General features: G+C 37.5%; 1 protein-coding gene across 1 annotated transcript in view; it reads left to right on the top strand.

The window, feature by feature from the left end:
* DAD1 (defender against cell death 1) overlaps nt 1-17,965 on the top strand; it is a 37,046-nt gene extending 19,081 nt beyond the window's left edge. Inside the window, exons 2-3 of the mRNA XM_021007507.2 lie at nt 7,409-7,580; nt 17,718-17,965. Of these exons, the coding sequence (XP_020863166.1) occupies nt 7,409-7,539 (131 nt within the window). The 3' untranslated portion in view covers nt 7,540-7,580; nt 17,718-17,965. The remainder of the gene's footprint in view (nt 1-7,408; nt 7,581-17,717) is intronic.
* The last annotated feature ends 2,007 nt before the right edge of the window (nt 17,966-19,972 follow it).

A 19,972-nucleotide genomic window follows, 5' to 3' on the forward strand; every position in this document is an offset into this window, starting at 1 on the left:
TCTTATCTCTTTTCCCCTTCTATTTTCCTGTAGGGCAGGGTAGACTTCTGTACCCCATTTCCTGTATTTCTTACTTCCCAGTAGTATGTGAAAACATTTTTTTAAACATATGTTTTCAAAAACTTTAGGTTTCAAATTTTCTCCCTTCCTCCCTCCCCACCCACCCTCATTGAAAAGGCAAACAACTCAATATAGGTTATACATGTACAGTTATGCAAAACACTTCCATAGTAGCCCTGTTGTGAAAAACTAACTCTATTTCCCTTAATCCTATCCTGCCCTCCCATTTATTCTATTCTTTCTTTTGACCCTGTCTCTCCTCAGAAGTATTTGCTTCTGATTACCTTCTTTCCCAGTCTACCCTCATCTCTATCATCCCCCTGCTCTCTTGTCCCCTTCTCCCCGTTTTACTGTAGGGTAAGACAGATTTCCGTACCCAATTGAATGTGTATGTTATTCCCTCCTTAAACCAAATCTTATGGGAATAAGATTCACTCATTCCCTCTCACCTTCCCCTGTTTCCCCTCCATTGTAAGAGCCTTTTCTTTTCTGTTTTTTTTTTGTGAGATGATCTACCCCATTCTATCTTTCCCTTTCTTCTCTGAGTATAATCCTCTCTAATCCCTTAATTTTATTCTCCAGATATGACCCCTTAGTCTTCAGCTCACCCTGTGCCATCTATCTATCTATCTGTCTGCATATAATTTTTTTCCTCCAACTACCCTAATACTGACAAAGGTCTCATGAGTTACAAATATCATCTTTCCATGCAGGAATGTAAACAGTTCAACCTTAATAATTCTCTTATGATTTCTCTTTCCTGTTTACCTCTTCACGTTCCACTTGAGTCTTGTATTTGAAAGTCAGATTTTCTATTCAGCTCTGGTCTTTTCATCAAGAATGCTTGAAAGTCCTCTATTTCACTGAATGACCATTTTTTCCCCTGAAAGATTATACTTAGTTTTGCTGGGTAGGTTATATTCTTGGTTGTAATCCTATCTCCTTTGCCCTCCAGAATATCATATTCCATGCCCTGTGGTCCCTTAATGTAGAAGCTGCTAAATCTTGTGTTCTCCTGATTGTGTTTCCACAGTACTTGAATTGTTTCTTTCTGGCATCTTGTAATATTTTCTCCTTGACCTGGGAACTCTGGAATTTGGCTACAATATTCCTAGGAGTTTTCCTTTGGGGATCTCTTTCAGGGGGAGATCTGTGGGTTCTTTCAATTTCTATTTTGCCCTCTGGTTCTACTATATCAGGGCAGTTTTCCTTGATAATTTCTTGAAAGATGATGTCTAGGCTCCTTTTTTGATCATGGCTTTCAGATAGTCCAATAATTTTTAAATTCTGTCTCCTGGATCTATTTTCCAGGTCAGTTTTTCCAATGAGATATTTCACATTGTCTTCTATTTTTTTCATTCTTTTGGATTTGTTTTACAGTGTCTTGATTTCTCATAAAGTCACTAGCTTCCAATTGCTCTATTCTAATTTTTAAGGAAGTATTTTTTTCAGTAATCTTTTGGACTTCCTTTTCCATTTGGCCACTTTGTCTTTTTAGGGCATTCTTGTCCTCATTGGCTTTTTGGACCTCTTTTGCCAGTTGGGTTAGGCTATTTTTTAAGGTGTTATTTTCTTCAGTATTTTTTTGGGTTTCCTTTAGCAAGCTGTTGACTTGTTTTTCTTGATTTTCTTGCATCACTCTCATTTCTATTCCCAGTTTTTCCTCTGCTTCTCTTACTTGCTTCTCAAAATCCCTTTTGAGCTTTTCCAAGGCCTGGGACTGATTCATTTTTTTCTTGGAGGCTTTGGACGTAGGAGCTTTGACTTTGTTGTCCTTCTGGTTGTATATTTTGATCTTCTTTTTCACCAAAGTAAGAGAATATAGTCTGACTCTTTTTGTGTGCTGCTTGCTCATGATCCTGGCCAATTACTTGAGTTTTAAACTCTTTGTTAAGGTAAGAGTCTGCTTCCAGTGTGGAGAATGTACTGTCCCAAGCTTCGGGGGTTTGTACAGCTATTTTCAGAGATACTTGTAGGGACCTGTAAATTTTCAATTCTTCCAAGGTGGTATGATAAGGGGCGAGGTGTTTACTCCTTTCCTGGCCTGTGCTGTGATCTATTAGTGACCACAAATACTCCTTTCTGTCTTGTAACTGTGAGGAGGGTTTCCTGTCCACAGCCACTACAACCTCCACTGTGCCAGCGCTCCTCCTCACCCCAGGACCGCTACCCAGAAACGTGACCCAGATCCAAGCATGGGCAAAGCAAGAGATTCCTGCCTCAGTACTGGCAGAGAGATCCCTGCAATCGCCCTCTGATCAGCCACTGAATTCCTCCTCACTCTGTGGGTCGGAAGCTCAGGAGGCAGCTGCCACCCCAGGGCTGTGCTCTTGGGGAACTGGAGCTGAGACCTGGCATTCCTCTCTTAGCACTACAGAAACTGACTTTTCTCACTGACCTTCTAAGTTCTCTTTGGCGTTCGTGGATTGAGGAGTCTGGAAACTGCCACAGCTGCCTGTGATTCCTGCCTGCTCCAGGTTGCTGTGGCCTGTGTGCCCATGCCGAACTGTGCTCCTCTTCCCGCCCAGCATGATATGCTTTTCTGGTCAACCATCCAGGCTGTCTTGGGCTGGAAATTTGTTCCACTCTGTCTTTTTGTGGGTTCTGCTGCTTTAGAATTTGTTTAGAGCCATTTTTTGTAGGTATTTGGAGGGGTTTGGGGGAGAGCTCAAGCAAGTCACTGCTTTCACTCCGCCATCTTGGCTCCGCCCCCCTATCCATCACTTCTTACTGTACAGTAGTATTCTGTTACATCCATATACCACAGTATATTCATATTTTTAAAGGCCCATTTCAGCTTCTTTGTATAGTACATCAGGGACTGAAGTGTTAGAATCCAAATGTAGTGTGGTTCACATTGTCCTTGACAGTGAAAATAGATGGTTATAGAAATGCTGATGAATGCATTTTCCATTTTCCATTTGTTTGTTGTCTTCTTGCCAGTTTCTTCCATGAATGTTCTTATGATGATTTGTTTGGGTCTCATGCCAGTCTTTTTGTAGATTTGTTTCCACTTTCACTTTCATCCTGCTATTTTATGAGGCGGTATGGTTATTTTTTGCCATCATCCTCAGTGGTGAAAACGCTACAGATAAATTTATATTTCTAAGCTGCCTTTGCCTCTGAGGGCCATTTCTCTCTGTTTGGCAAGTAGTTCAAGTGTTGGCTGCTTACGGAGGTTTGTGTACTCATTTGCCTCTTGCTGGTGGTAATTGATTAACTAACAATGGTTAAACTTTGCAGGAAGTAGTCACAATTAAAGACTATGCCTTTTTTCATTTTCCCTTATTTACCCAAGCATCAGACTCATTTGAATAGGGCTGGGTGAAACCACTCAGTATCTTTTTCTCACATTTTTATTTTTCTCTAATTTGATCCAAATTTTAACCTTTGAGCAATCATCATGTCCAACTTGATCTCTTTCAGTTTGGAAATAACTCTTACGTTAATCTCCTGCTGCTGCTGTCCTAATTCAGATCATTATTTCTTGCCTTTTTACTTGTATTCTGACTGGTTGACACCATGCCTTGCATCTAGTAGGCACATAATACTTGCTGATTGATTGCTTGAATTATTCTAATTACCTTCCAATTAGTCTCTTTGTCTCCGTTCTCTCCCCATCCAATCCATTCTAAATATTTTTAATTTCATACACAGGTGTGATCTTTGCTGTTTAAAAATCTTCAGTGGTTTCCCATTGTCTATTAAATAAAATGTATACACCTGGCATATAAAGTTGCTGTAGCTTACCTTTCCAGCCTTGTGTCATGGTACTTTCTTTTGTGTACTGTGTTTCAGCTAGACAACTATGCAATGATTCTTTAGCTTCTTGCCCCTCCTTTCTCTGATTCTGTGTCTTCCCTTTTACCCATGCAACTCTACTTGTTGGAATCCTTTGAGGCTTAGCTTTCACCTCAACAAAGATAATCTGATCCCATTTTCTTATTACTCTTTCACCCTCAGTTAAATGATCCTTTTCCTCCTTCAGTCTATTGCACTCTGCTTTTTGAACTGTCCTTTGCAGCTTAATGTATTTTACCTTGTATCATAGTTATTTGTGTATATGACTTAACCCCTGCTAGATTGTAAGACCCTTGAGGGAAGTGACTTTTTAAAAATACATTTTTATTGATATTTGTTTTTACATAAGCTTGTATTTCTCCCAGTATCTCTCTTCCTCCTCTTCTAGAGAGCCATCTCATTTAACAAAAGATATTTTTTATAAAGGGGAAAGAGGAAAAAACAGCAAAACAGATCAGTCTATCAAAAGTCTGAAAATATATGCAACCGTTCCCTATCCCGGAACCTCCTGCCTCTGCCAGGGCATAGGGAATGTGTCTTATCTCTTTCTTGTTCTTTGTAATTTTGTAACATTTGCTTTTGATTGTTTTGTGGTCATTCTTTCCATTTACATTGTTTTCTTGGCATTGTTTACTGAAGGAAGGGACTTGCTTAGTCTCTTATCTCCATTCGGGTAAGCTACTGTATCTAAAGGCCAAGAAACAGCCCAGGAGAATTTGGAGGGGCTCAGCGGAATGGCCAAAGGAGTTGTGATGATGATGGTAGAGGCCACAAACTGACAAAATGACATTTCCTTGTAATAGTGTAGAGTAGTCCCTTGTACATAGATAGCACTTAATCAAAGGTTGTCAAATTTGATGTTGTCTTTGACATGTCTGCAGAAGTGTTTATGATGTTTGTGTTGTAAGTGTATGTGTTTGTGAGAGACTTAGATCATAGGATCATAGTCCCAAGGGAGGTAACTGCCTGAGACGTGTTGAGGTTAAGTGGCTTGTTCATGGTCACATACCTAGTGTCAGAGGTGTGATGTGAGACATGTAGAAGTTAAATGACTTTCCCACAGAGCTGGAAAATACCTTTGAGTATTTTACACTGCTAGTCTTAGAGGTGGGACTTCAAATAAGGTCTTTCTGACACCAAATCTAGCTGTCTATCCGTTAGGCTACACTGTGTGTTGAACTGTAGTTTTTTCCTTCATTTTCACTTCCCAGTGCCTCCTTTCCCCGTCCTCCTCTACCCCAGTCCTCTTAGATGTCTTCTTTCACAATAAGTAGGAGCAGTTAAGCAAAAAGAAACCAATGCTTTGGCCATGTCTGAAAATTTATTCCTTATCCCTCATCTAGAATCCCGTTGACTCAGTGAGAACAAAGAGCCTCAAGATTAGTTATAAACCTTTACAGGAAGAGCTGCATGTTTGATCCTGCTTTGTTATCCACTGGCTCTGGCCCTGTCTTCCTAGAAGTTGTGTCTTTCCTCGTTAGGGATGCTCTGTTAGGAATTTAAAAGTCCTCAAACCGTGTCTCCAACCAATGGCCTTCCAGGGCTTATTGAACATAATCCTTTTCCTTCACTCTTCAGTTCAGTCATATTGACCCTTTTCTGTTCCTCACACATGAAATTCCACCCTCATTCACAAGCTATCTCCTAAGAATGGAATGTTTTGCCTCCTTATCTTTGTTCCTTAGAATCTCTGCTTTCCTTCCAAGTCCAGATTCAGTATCATCTCTTATGTGAGGTCTTTTCTGATCTTTTTGGATTTTAAGTGCCTCTCCCAAGAAATTACCTTACCCCGGTTTATTTGTATATATTTATATATGTGCTTCCTTGAGGACAGAGGGACAGTTTCCATTTTGATTTTGTGTCCCCAGGTTTCAGTGTAGTTCCTGGCACAAAGCAGCCACTTAAAACGTTATTGGTTGGTTTTTATGGGAGGGACTTGGGAGGCTAGACTGGCATAGACTTAGCTTCACAAATACTGATATTTTTAGGATTATAGATTTAGAGCTAGTAGGGGCTTTAGGAGTTGTTCAGTCTAGTCTCTTCATTTTACAGTTTAGGAAACAGGTCCAGAGAGGTTATGACTTGCTCAGAGTCATGTAAGTAGCAAAACTAGGATTTGAATCCAGGTTCTCACAATGACTTTTTGTCCTCTTGATTTACAGAGCTGGAAAATACCTTTGAGATTTAGTTCAAACTCTTGATTTTTTTAAATGAGGAAGCTGAAGTCCAGAGAGGTAAAGCAACTTAGCCAACATCACACAAATAGTATGATGGAAGAGACAGGACTAGAATTCAGGTCTCAACGATTTCTAGTCAGGTGTTTTCCAACTGCACCAGTGCCTCTAAATTTTTTTTAAATTAAATTTTTAGTTAAAATTTAAAATTTTTTTAAGGAACAAAAGTTTTATTTTCTGTCCCACCTCTTTCCCATGTCTCTGTTTTAAAACAAAAACCTTATACCAAATTTGTATAGTCAATTGCTTCTTTGGTTATATTGACAAATATATGTCTCAGACTTGCAACCTAAGTACATCACCTCTCTGTCAAGAGCTTGGGTAGCTTGCTTCATCATTGGTCCTCTGAAATTGTTGTTGGTCATTTCATTGATCAGAGTTCTTAAATCTTTCTAAGTTTTTTTCCCCCTACATCGTTGTTGTTCTTGTATAAATTATTCTTCCACTTCTGCTCACCTCATTCTTCATCAGTCCATGCAGATTTTCCAGGTCTGTTTGAAACCCTCCGTTTCATCATTTCTTATGTTAATAATATTCCATTACATTCACATCCCATAATTTGTTCAGCCATTCTCCAATTGATTACTACTCCTTTAGTTTCCAGTTTGTTGTGCTATGAAAAGCTGCTATAAATATTTTTGCACATAAAGGTGCTTTTTCCTCTTTCTTTGGTCTCTTTAGGGTATATGCCTAGTAGTGGTATCCCTGGGTATGCATAGTTTAGTGACTTGGGCATGGTTCCATATTGTTTTCCAGAATGGCTGGACCATTTTATGGCTACACCAACCATCCATTAATGTGCCTGTTTCCCCTTAAGCCTTTCCAACGGTTATCATTTTCTTTTTGTCTCTGACAAACTGATGGGCATGAGGTAGAACCTGAAGAATTGTTTTAATTTGTATTTCTCTGATATTAGTGATTTGAATCATTTTTCACGGGGTTGTTGATAGCTTGGTTTTCTTTTTGTGAAAATGCCAATATACTTTGACCATTTATCAAGGGGAGAATAGCTCTTATTCTTATATAGTTGATTTAATTCCTTATATATCTTGGAAATAATACCTTTATCAGAGAAACTTGCTTCAATTTTTTATGTTTCTCATCTAATTTTTAGCTACATTGGTTTGATATAAATTATTTGATATAAATTGTTTTTCTTGTTCTGTTTTCTTTGCCCTATCTTTCAGTTATTAGAAACTTACATTAGGAAATGTGAGAGTTCTACACTACTGTTTTTACGCACCTCTAACTCTATTTAGTCCAGTTGTTTTTCTGTCTTTTGACAATAATGTCTCATTTTGTCTCCTTTGCAGTCTGTTTGAGGATACAGATCAACCCACAGAACAAGGGAGATTTCCAGGGCATCTCTCCAGAACGAGCTTTTGCTGACTTCCTCTTTGCTAGCACCATCCTGCACCTTGTTGTCATGAACTTTGTTGGTTGAATCCTTCCCATTCACTGAAACAAGGAGAAGTAAAGAACAATGTAAGTAAGCATTGTTAGGATTTCTTCAAGTCCTGATACTAGTTGATAAAATACTTGTCTGTAGTAATTTTCACTGGCTTGTAAAATCCTTTGTTGGGCTCATCCTTTTTTGACATACTTGTGCAACCTTAGGAAGTTTACAAAGATTAAATCCTAGATCACTTCTAGTTATAAATCCTAGTATCCTACTGTTGTTAACCTCCATCCTTTTCTGTGCTTTCTGTACTATTAAGATAATAGAAAATTATTTGCCTATAAAATATATATTTTCAATGCAGATATAATACAAATATGAACTTTAAGTTTGCTGCCCAAGTTTCTTTGATTTTGACCCGGTTCCTTGTAATTGTTTGCATATGACCATGTGGTATAATATTTATGAGTGCCCTAAAATTTGGGTGGAAGGTGGATTTGACTAACCTATGGTGGGATCATAGAGAAACACAGCATTTTAAAGCCATAAGAGACTTAGAGATCACTAGTCCAACCCCCTTCATTTTATGGCTAGGAAATAGTTCATCTCAGTGAATCAGATAATTTGTCCATACCTACTTGTCTGGCAGAGATAGAACTAGAACCTTATTCATAGTGGGGACTTAATGAAGTAAACATAAAATGAGAGTTAAAATAAGGGTATGTTTATAACCCAAACCTGGAAAGAGGGAAGCATTAGGCAAATGGGGGTGTAGGAAAATATTTTGTAAAATTATATTAGAAAGCTGGTTGAATTTCTTCATTATGTAGACACTGGTCTTTACTGAATACTGGCACAGTGCCATGCTGGAAAAGAATAACAGCATAATCTTAGTTTTATTTATATTATTATTGTTGTTATCATTTTAATTTTTTGGAGAAATAATAACCTCTTCTCTAAGCACATAGTTATCCTAGTTTTTTATATGGCTTAGTATTTATATGGCTTAGAATACAGGGTGTCCCAAAAGTCTTAGTGTGATTTGGAGCTTTAATAGTTTTAATTTTAATAGCTTTAAGTGGTGCTAAAACTTTTAGGATACTGTAGAGGCTGGTATTTAGGTGAAATTCATTTAACTGAAGGAGAAAAGAACAGTTCTGAAGTAAATTGGTGAGTTGGGGATTAATTTGAAAACTAACTATTGTGATATGTGGTTTTTAAGTAACAAGATCTTGAGAAGAACAAAACCTTTTTGTTTCTAAATCTAGAAGTTTTTGAGGTAGACTTCTGGGAGTGCTTATAATGAATGAACTTAGAGCAAAATGAAATTTTAAAATTAAATTAATTCTATAGATAGGTAAATTAAACTTTCCTTTGGAATTAATTTACCTATTATATTAGAAGAAATTGGAGAATGAAGGAAACAGATGACTTATGATTTTGATATGTGAATGATTGGCTCTTTTGCTTTTCTAATTTTGTATTAAAAGCAAATTTTCTTAAAATATAGATAATTCAATAGATTTTCCTTTTTTGCTTTCTGACTTTGCCTAAAGAGTAAAATTGGTTTACTACCATAAGTTGAAAATTAAATGTTTTGCTATATTTAATGTGAAGTTTAGACTCTTGTAAGATTGGTGCATAGAACTCACATACATGAAGTCTCAAGTTTTTTAAATCATTTTGATTTAGTTTAAAAATGGTATTTCTTTAAATTTAGTATGGTGATTTTGATGCAGAATTTCTGATCTGTGAGGATTTTCCAATGTTTCACAGGCTTTGTAGCTGTTTAAGTCAACAATAAATCAGGCTGCTAACTGATTGAGCACCCAGTCTGTGCAAGCATAGATAATATTAAAAATATTATATTATTATATAATAAATGTATTATATATAACATATATAAATGTAATATAAAGTAATATAATTAATATGCATATCATTAGCCATACTGTGGCTTAACTTTGACTTGACAGTGGCCATACTTTGATTTATCATATAGATAAGCTTATATTAACAAAAATAGGGCATTATCTTATAAAAATAATGATATGCATGACTCATAATAGGCATTTTATAAATACTTGTTAACTAATTTGTTCTTCTAATTTTGGGGGAGAGCTTTTTTTTCCCTTTCTTTTTATCTCCCTGAAGACTGAGACTTATGCTCTCCAGCACAATTCTGTACACTCTGTATCTAGTATTGCTCCCCCCAAACCTATGTCACTTTGTGTTATTCACATATTATGTGTAACCATAGTTTGGGGCTTTGGGAAGCATATGAGACCCGAGAGTACTATCAGCTGTGGAAGACTCTTTGAATACATTTAAAAGGGACAGAAGAATATTGACATCTTTACACTAGCAACCAACCCAGACATCTGTTGGGAGCGCTGACAAAAGCTCTGCCGGATGGCACATGTTATTTGGAGATATCTGACCTGAATCAGATCCATTTTTGTAGCTGTCATGGTGTTTGACCAAGACAAGGGCATAGAAAGCATGGCAAAAATATTCCCAAAGCCCAAGATACAGACTCAAGGGAAATTATTTCTTAGGACTGTCTTTATTGGAGGAGGCATCTGCTGCAGAGAACTTAACATTTCACAGTTAGGACAATAGGAGACAAAAAAGCCGGTTCAGTAGGAACTGCATTCTGCAGACCAAATCAACAACTTGGGGCCACCTGTTTTGTTTGAAATTGTTTGTCCGTGATACAGCAAAGTCTGCCAGTCCTAGGTTGGTCTGTAAAATCATTCCATATGTAGGTCAGCTGTTTATTGAAAACTCTTCAGAAATTACGAGAGGGATCTTTCACAAGAGCTTTCATTTCACTTTCTGTTCTGCTCCACTTCCCGTTTCATCCACACTTACTTTGGTCTTTCTGATACTGTTAATTCAGGTTTATGTGCAAACGCATCTATAACATGGATTCCAGGTGAGTTTGTGTAATTTATACCAACCTAGGGAGAAGACGACAAAAAGTTTGGGCATCCTTAACAGATAAAAATGAAGTTTGGTAGTTGTGTGGGAGAAGGGTACCGAAATACTTACATACCTATGACATTCTGACTTTGCCAGAACTTGGGATTACTTATAAACCAGAATGTAATTTAAATGGGAAAAATCAAGACAATTGGAATTAAGTAGCAAAATAGTAATACTAAAAGCTGACATTTATATGAGAGGGATATATGGAGAGAGTTTATTCCAGGCATGAGGAATGGCCAGTAATGAAAATGAGAGAGAAAGTTTTGTGTGTGAGGAACACAAAGTGCTGTGTTACAGATTTTGTAGAGGAGAGTATATAATGAGGCTGGAAAGATAGTTTGGGGTCACATTGTGAAGGACTTTTAAAGCCAAGAAGATATTATTTTTTCTTAGGTATAATATAGGGCAACTGGAATTTTTTAAGGAGAGGAGTGAACTGGTCAGATACAGACTATGGGCTCATGGAAATTGTTTTGGCAATTTGTCTGGAGGACAGAGTGTTGAGGAAGAAGAAGGGAATGATAACTGGAGGTAGGAGTGGGTATAGTTGACCCCCAGATAGCTAGTAATTAAGTAATACAGAGATAGAGAGAAAAGTGGTGGAGGGGTGGTGGTGGGAGTTTGTTAGCCATAGAGATTGTAGTGGGTGACAACCCTGTGAATTGGATATAGTGATTTTTAAAAATAGGTACCTATAGTAGGTACCTGGGTTTAGGTAGGGTGATTTTTTTTTTCAGGATACATTGTAACAAAGTTTTAGTTGTAGAATTCTGTTGCTCTACATTTTACTCCTTCATTATAAGACTTCCCTATCTGCATGGAGTTTATTCTAGTAGGGGCATTAAAATATTAATAGTGGTTCTAATAATAATAGTTCACATTTACATATTACTTTAAAGTTTGCAGAGCACTTTAATGACTCTGTGAGGTAGGTAGCAAAAAGCATTTTTTCCGTTAAAGGAGAATTGGAGAGAACAATAGGAGCTTACATTTTTATAATTATTTAATAAGATTTAGAAAACTCCTTACCTATATTGCTTTATTTAATTTATATAACAACTGTGTGGCAGTCAGGGGAGGTGAGGAGAGAGGAATATAGATATTTTCATTAACTGATGAGAAACTTTTAGAAAAATTATAAATCTTGAGTTGGAAGGATTTCCAAGTCCATCTAGTCCCACCTGTACCTAAATAAGAATCCTCTCCAAGACATCCCTAACAAATGTTAATCTGTCCTTCACTTGTAGGCCTCTAGGGATGTAGAACCCACAGCTTTCTGAGGTCTAGCCTCAGAATTTCTGAATAACTTTTTCTTAGATCCAGTCAAAATTTGCCCATGTACTTTCTCTGTTATCCTTCGGTCTGCCCTCCTGGCTAAGAAAAATGAGTCTAATCCTTCTTCCACATAACAGTCCTTCAAATACTTTTAGACATCTGGAATGTCTTACCTGTTCTCTTCTTTAGACTAAATATCCCTAGTTCCTTCAACTAATCCTCATATGGTGAGGTCTCAAGTTAATTTTAGTTTGGTAAACATTTATCAAGTACCTGTTATGTGTTTGGTACTGGGGGGATACCAAGGCAAAAGGAAGTCCTTGACTTTGGGAAACTTATGTGCTACCTTGGGGTTGGAGAATGAGAAGGCCTTGCTATCCTGCCTAGTCTTCTTGAGTGCTTCCTTTTCGTTGATGTTCTAAAAGGTGGCAGCTAAAACTAAATGTAGGCATGGTCTGACCCAAGGTTGGGACTGACCCTTTTCTTGTTTTGGACACTATACCTTTCTTAGAGAACATTGGCTTTTTTTGGTTATTGTGCCTGAAGGGCAGTCCACCAAAAACCTCAGATCTTTCTTATGTGAAGTATTGTCTAGCCAGATTTCCTCCATCTGGTATTTGATATATATTTTTTCCTTTTGGGAAGTTTATTTCAAAATTGCTAATAAAGCAAAACAATAGGATTTTTTCCCTCAACTTGGCTCAGCCTCCAGCCAGAAAGAAAACTTGGTACATACAGAGTTTAAACCCTGATTCCTTCCCTATCTCTGTATACCAATACCCAAATATTGTTTCTCCCTGGTGTAACTCGAGTGAAGGGAACAAGCATTTATTAGGTATCTACTATGTGCCAGGCATTGTACTGGGGATAGAAAGAAAAACGAAATGTGGTCCTTTCCCCTCAAGGAGCTCATAATCTTACGGTATTATATAAAAATTGGCAGCCATTTAGATTGAAATTTATTTATCTGGCAAAGGAATTCAAAGTAAACAGAAATTAGAAAAGAACAGAATAAGCTTTCACATAAGCTTTTTGTCCTTTGGGCAGAGAGGAGGGGGAAGAAAGGGAAGACCATAGTTCACAATCTCGTGGTATTTGATATTCTGAAACCAATTATCAGACTTCACATTTGTTCCTATTATATTTCATCTTAGATTTGGCTTATTATTCCAGCCCACTGAGATATTTTTGACCCTAACTTTGTCACATCGACATGTTAGCCATCTAACCATCATCATCACTTATCATGATCACATAAGTAATAAATAGCAGAGCCTGAATTCAAATCCATATCTTCTCATTCTTAAGTCCATTGGTTTTTTCCCTTCCTCTACAAAAGTGCTACAAGGGACTTCAAGTGGAAAAGACCTAAAGCCTTAGGGTTGAAGTTCCAAGACTATGTGACCTTGATTAAGACAGTGTTCTACTAGTAACAGCCCTCTAGTATATTCCTATATATTTTCCCTTTTTAATTGTGATCACTTTAACAAGAAAAATATACTAAACATAAAGTTATCAATATCACCTTGTCAGTAATTCACTCTTTATCTCCTGATTTCTATGATTGTACATTCTCATATGTATAGGTGCATATTTTTAAAAGATATTTTTAAATTTATAGTGTGTAACTGCTGCCCAGGAGAAGGGCTGGCTGTAGAGAATGAACTGAACACCTACTGCTGTCAGCTTTTTTGAGTCCACCAGTGAGATACAATGATCTAGAAATTACATGAGTGGGAATGGGCTGCTATTCTTTATACTCTTCTGCCATCTAGTGGCATTTTCATTTCATATTGCAGTGATGTGCGAGAACCTGAAGTGTGGGGCAGGGAACTAGGCATTTTGGTCAACAAAACTTTGTTTCCTTCTAGTCGAGGGAGGGCAGCAGAGATGCAAGAGTTTTTGAGTGAAAACAAAGTTGCCTTTTCCACATGTGGGCAGTGTAGAGTAAAGACCAAGAAAGGGGTCTTTTTTCAAAATAAGAATTCAGCTTCATATTTCATTAGATGTAGAAGAATTATTGCGTATCTAGGCCACAGAGCAGATTTCTTAACCTTTTTTGTGTGTCATGTATCCCTTATCAGACTTTTAAATGCAAAAATAAAGTATATAGAATAGCCAAATTTAAAAAAAAAGCAGTCAAATTCCTGGACCCAGGGTCCACAGAATCTTTAAAGAGCTGGGTAGTACCTCAGAGAACATCAGGCCCAGCCTCTGGTAGTGTAGCTCTTTCCTTTATTTCTGTGATGAGATCCAAGAGCACCTTTTGTGTTCTGGACTTAATTGCCCTTGACGATAACCTTTTACTAACACCACTCATACTAGTAATGACCAATAAGCATTAAGTGCCAACTCTGTGCTAGACACTAATATGATATTAGAATGAAATAACCCATGTCCTCAAGGAGCTTATATTCGTGTTTAATCTATACAATATCAGATAATACCCCAACACATACAGTTGGTAAAGCACTTTACATGTTATCTCATTTGAGTTTCACAACAGTCCTATGAAGAAGTTGGTACTGCAAGTCTTATTATCCCTATTTTTTTAGATGATGAGGAAATTGAGGCTCAGGGAGTAAGTGACTAGAGCAGTTAGTATATAATTAGTAAGTAGCAGTGGTGGGGATTTGAACCCAGCCCTTCCAGATTACAAGCCCAGCACTCTTCCCTACAGTATTCCCTGTATTTTGTAAAATGACATTTAGATGATACCATAGTATTCCTTTCCCCACGTGGCTTCTACCTATTTAAGAGGTGAAGTTAATTTCTTGTCTTCATTACTAAATATTCTTGATATCATTTAGAATAATTCTTTCCTACTGAAAACCCTATCCTCTGATTATAGTTTAACATAAAGCTTTTGTATTAGAGATTTGTTAAAGAATTTATCATACATATATTTTTGTGTGTGTGTGTGTGTGTGTGTGTGTGTGTGTGTGTGTGTGTGTATGGACTTGAATGTCACTACCTGTGTGATCTAGACTTCTCTGGGTATGTTTCTTCATCTTTGAAATGAAAGAGTTGAATTAGATGGCCTGAGATTCCTTTTAACTCTATGCTTCTGTGATTGTTATTTTGACTTCCTGTGTCCATTTTCCTACCTGTAAAGTAGAGTTGGTGACATTATGTGACATTTCAGTGTCTGTAGGGTCAAGTGCAAAGTGTTTTGGGTGAAAAGAATTACATAATGAAAAGCCCATTGAGAGGCAGTTTGACCTAACGTAAGGATCACTCACCATTGTTGACAGTAATTGGCTGTGTGACCTTGGTTCACTTAATTTCTCTGGATCTCTGTTTCTTCATCTCTAAAATGAGGGGGACTAGACAGGTGATTTCTAAGTTAGTGTTAGCTATAAAAATCTTATTCTAATGTAAGTTTTATCGTTGTGTTTGAGGTTTGGTTTCTCTACTGTGTTTATCATTGTTTGAAGGATACCTGCTTTTTAATACAGTCATTTAGTCTCATTCATACTTTTTCCTTATTATTCCCATGCTCCAGTGATTCCCTCATTGAGATTGGACAAAAAATGAGGGAGCAGTTTTGCAGCATAGGGATTTTTATCTAACATGTATCTAACATGTAATGCACAGGTGATTCTTTGTGACAAATACCTGTTTCATAATAATTTTGAGGATTCTTTTCATCAAAGACTAATGAAAAACTATAGTCATTCATTTTAGTCCTATAGGCTTGTTACACTTTTATAAATGGCAAAACTGAGGTCATAGAATCATATGATTTAGGACTAGAAGGGAACTTAGATCATGCTGCCAAACTCCTTCATTTTACATTTGAGTAAGTTAAGGCTCAAAGAGGTTAAATTACTTTTTCATATTGACCAGTTCTGCTTTTATTTTTGCAACTTATTTTTATTGATTGGGTCCAGGATGAAAACCTCCTCATTCTCACATATTTCAAAGGAGATCCAGCTTTGTGAGAATTTGTTTGGTAATATTGCCCATCCAGAGCTCACTATTCAAAAGAATAAAAGTTCCAAATAGAAATGAGTTTTGTGAAGCCTTGTATTATATGTGTGCAGAAATTAATTCCTTATACATTGTCATAGATTGCTCTAAGCTTATTAAAAGATTGATCTAATCACTGATTTTTTTTTCTCTACAGGTAACTCTCCTATTTTGTATTTTTCAGCATTAGGGGAGGGAAATTGTATCAGTCAGGTTCTCAACTTGTCATTCTTCTCTTGTGCTATTAAGCTGAGTTCATTTTTATTGGTTTAACTTTTCAAGGGTTGTCTTTCATGGCATCACCCTGGAAAATGGTTTTTACCTAAAAAAGGAAATGGCAGGAGCTTTATTCAGTTCTCAGAAAATTGTCATTCAGGAGATTCTTTGTCCCTGAGTCAGTTTTGCCTTTGTGGGCCACATTGAAGCATGCTATTCATATTCTGCAAGGGACATTTATTACTACCTCCTATCACTGAATGTAGGATATTTTATAGAACTTCATTTTGATGAATGAGAAACTCACCATGTGTTCTAAACTGTATTTTTATTCTAAATTTGTTGAGCATTTTTCTTTTGACTGAAATACCCACATCATTCTAATGCTCTTAATTAGCACTTCCTGGGGAACCAGGAAATGGCCAGCATTGGTGAATTTACATTCAATAAACATTAGGCTTGGGTTTAGTTTGCATTGGACAGGACATAACTTTGAAAAGTTGAATGGGGCTAGTTGTTGAGATTATTGTGTGTTTAAGTTAGGATGTTGTTAACACCATCTGGTGCAAAGGTTGTGTGGTTAATATATTCATGCTACTCCCTTTCTCCTGATTCTCACCTTTCTTGTCACAAGAGTGTTCCACACTCATGTATTTTAATAAAAACCATTATTGGTGACTTGATTCAGAAGAAACATAGTCAAAAAAAGTGATAAAATCTTATCTCTAAGCTCTGACCCTGTAGATCCACTAATCCCATATGTAAGATCAGATAGTCTTCTTTTCCCTTCTGTGACTCTTAGCTTTTTACTCAGGACAGAACCCTGAACTGCAATAACCTATTAGCCTTCAGATCCCTTCTGGTCCCATCACTCCACTTACAGTTAACCTTTTCACTTCAGGCATATTCTCCTCTTTCCTTCCTCTTTCCTTTTCATCTCCCTCTTAAAAAAACCACCCTTATTTATGTATATGTGTTGTGTGTGTGTGTGTGTGTGTGTGTGTGTGTGTGTCCGTCCTTTCTTTTTGCATATTACTCCTTTTTGAACTCCCTTTGGATTGGGTGCTTCACCTTATTCTGTTTGCTAACCCCAAATCTAGAATGGAAGGAATGCTATGTTTTAGAATCTGAAATTGTAAGGGTGGATGAGACTTCAGGAATTACCTAATACTTTTAATTAATACTAGAGGAAACTGAGGCCTAGAGTTTAACTGGTGGCACAGTGATAGAGTACTGAACATGGAGTCAGGAAGAACTTGAGTTCAAATCCTGCCTCTGAGACAGTTGTGTGACCCTGATCAAATCACCTAATCTCTCTTAGCTTCGGTTTCATCAGTAAAATGGGAATAATCATGGCACCTAACTCACAGGGTTGTGAGGATCAGATTATATAATATATTTAAATTACTTTGAAAGGTTGCATAGCTAGTTACTGGTAAAGCCAGCATTGAAACCTCTGTCTCCTGATTGGTAATCTGTGGCTTCCCCTGTTGTAAGTAGGGTTTCCTTGCATTTAGGATTCATGTCTTTGGAGGTTCTTTTTGGTACCTTCCTTTCCTGCAAACCCACTTCCATGTGCTAGTGGAAACACTTTTGCACACTGGTACTGAATTACGTCTGCTGTCCATAAATCAGATGATAGGGCTTGTTTTCTGTCTTTTGGGGATTTTGAGTTTAGGGTAGGAATTTGGTAGATCATTTCTGGCTCCTAATAGATTTTTAAAAGGTATTGGATGTCTATTTACCTGCATTCTTTTACTGTTTTTCAGATTTTCACTTCATGGTTTCTTGGATAGAAATGACATCACTTGAGGACAAACAGATTTTCATACTTCACACTTAAAAACTTACTGCAGACATCATTTTATTTTGAAGTTCAAGGTGGGAAATACAGGGAAGATTCTGTGCCATTCTTCATCTGAAGTACTTTGGATTGAGCATTTAACAGCATGACCTCTGCCATCCCCTCACTGTAATAACCTGTTTGGCTTCCAAATAAAGTGCTTCTTGTTAGTTCTCCCTGGGCTTTGTGTTTTGATTTTATTTTAATCTGGTATTAGAATCCTTTGCTTTATGTGTTCCCCATAGGAAAGCCTTTACAGGCTGACAATATGCAGTGAATAATGAGCCTATCATAACCTTCTGGTTTTCATTAAATGCAATTGAAATTGGTAAAAGGCTGTACTGGCGTCCTTGGAAAACTGAAATCTTTTGTCATCTTTGAGAAGATGCTCTCTTAATTTCTTAGAATTTGTACAGGCAGTCCCCGATTTAATGACAAAATTCATCCCAGGAAACCCGATCATAAAAGGTTTGTCGTAAATTGAACTGGCTAAATGGTAGTGTTCATCACCCAAAGGAGTGGGTAAAAGTGGTAGGAAGTAAAATGAAGGTCTAAGTAGGCAGTGTTGAAAGAGAGTGGTGAAATGTAAATTGGAGAAAAGTATGGATTGTTTGTGTGGTGCTTTACACTTCCCAAAAATACCTCCATATGTCACCTGACTCATGATTCTGAGGTAAAGGGAGCGGCATCACATTTTGATAAATGAGGAGGTTGGAGGCATAGGGTTAAAATGACTTATTACTGGGAAGAATCAGGACCAGAACCCAAGACCCCTGATTGTTCTTTAGGGATATTTCCCCTATGCCATGCTGGACAAACCATATTAAGTTGCAGAAAAAGCAAGATTATACTGAAGGCTCTACTTTTAAAACTTGGATGTTTTAGCTAGGGAGCCTGTGTTGAGAATAAGATTGAGAGGCTCGTGGGGTGGTTAAATAGCTCTCATGTGTCTTTGGCTTGTTTATAAAGGCTAAACAGGACAAAAAGTGGATGCATTAGATAGAAATGGCATTTAGTACTACAGTATATTCTTACTGAAACCTGAGATTAATGGGTTGAAAATTTAGGAATGACAGACGTATTAGGTGTTCCCATTGTTCCTAAATATGGGTATCCCTTAAGATTGTTCTGGGCTCTTCTCTCTCTTCACTCATCCTTGGGTTTCAGTATCTATGCAGATGACTCCCAATCTGTTTATCTCTGATCTTTGAGACTTTGGTACCAACAAAATCAGCTGCCTTCTGAACATAGTATTATAGGTTTTAAGGCTGAATGGGACATTTTAGGTCATCTAATACATCTGTTTTACAGATGAGGAAACAGGCCCAGGGTGGCAGACTCAGTGTCACACAGGTAAATGTTAATGACAGAGTTGGCATGAAATCAAAGTTTAACTGGTTCCAAATCCACTGATCTTGTCAGTACACCAAACTGTGACATCTTCATCTGAGTATCCCCCAGCATATCAAAATCCACGTGCTCAAAATGGAGCTCATCTCTTCTCCCTAAATTCACCCCTCCTCTGAACTTCCTGTTTCTGTTGGGCACCACCATCCCAGTACCCCAAGTTAATTATTGTTAATGTGGAGTCAACCTACTCTGCAAGATGTCTTGAATCTATCTCCTGTCCCCTCCAAGCCCCTAATCTAGTTCAAATCTTTATTACTTCTGAATGGGCTATTGTAGTAGCCTCCTAATCCAGTCTCCCTTTCTCTACACAGCGGCCAAGGCCCAGAGACCCAGAGGGGCCTGACGATATTACTTGTTGCTCAAAAATCATTAATGGATCCTTATTTCCTCTGGGATAAAACGTGAACTCTTTAGCTTGCATTTAAAGCCCTCACACAATCTGTCTTCAGCTCACTTTTCTGGACATTTCATATTATTCCCTTTTGTTACATTCTATATTCTGGCTAAACTGATTGACTTGCTGTTTCTCAAACACAGTGTTTCAATTCTCTCTCTCTCTCCCTCCCTCCCTCCCTCTCTCTTCCTCTCTTCAGCTTCCTTTGAGGGTCAGCTCAGGTGTCACCTCTTACACAAAGTCTTTCCTGATCTCCACATCTGTTGCTGCTTTCGCCCACCTCAAATTACCTTGTATACACTGCTTACATCAATGTTATTACCATAGCATGTAAGCTCCTTGAAGGCAGGTACTGTTTTGTTTCTTTGTGTCCCTTG

This window comes from Phascolarctos cinereus, unplaced genomic scaffold, assembly GCF_003287225.1.
Source record: "Phascolarctos cinereus isolate Bilbo 61053 unplaced genomic scaffold, phaCin_HiC Scaffold_3;HRSCAF=262, whole genome shotgun sequence".
Taxonomy (NCBI): Eukaryota; Metazoa; Chordata; class Mammalia; order Diprotodontia; family Phascolarctidae; genus Phascolarctos; species Phascolarctos cinereus.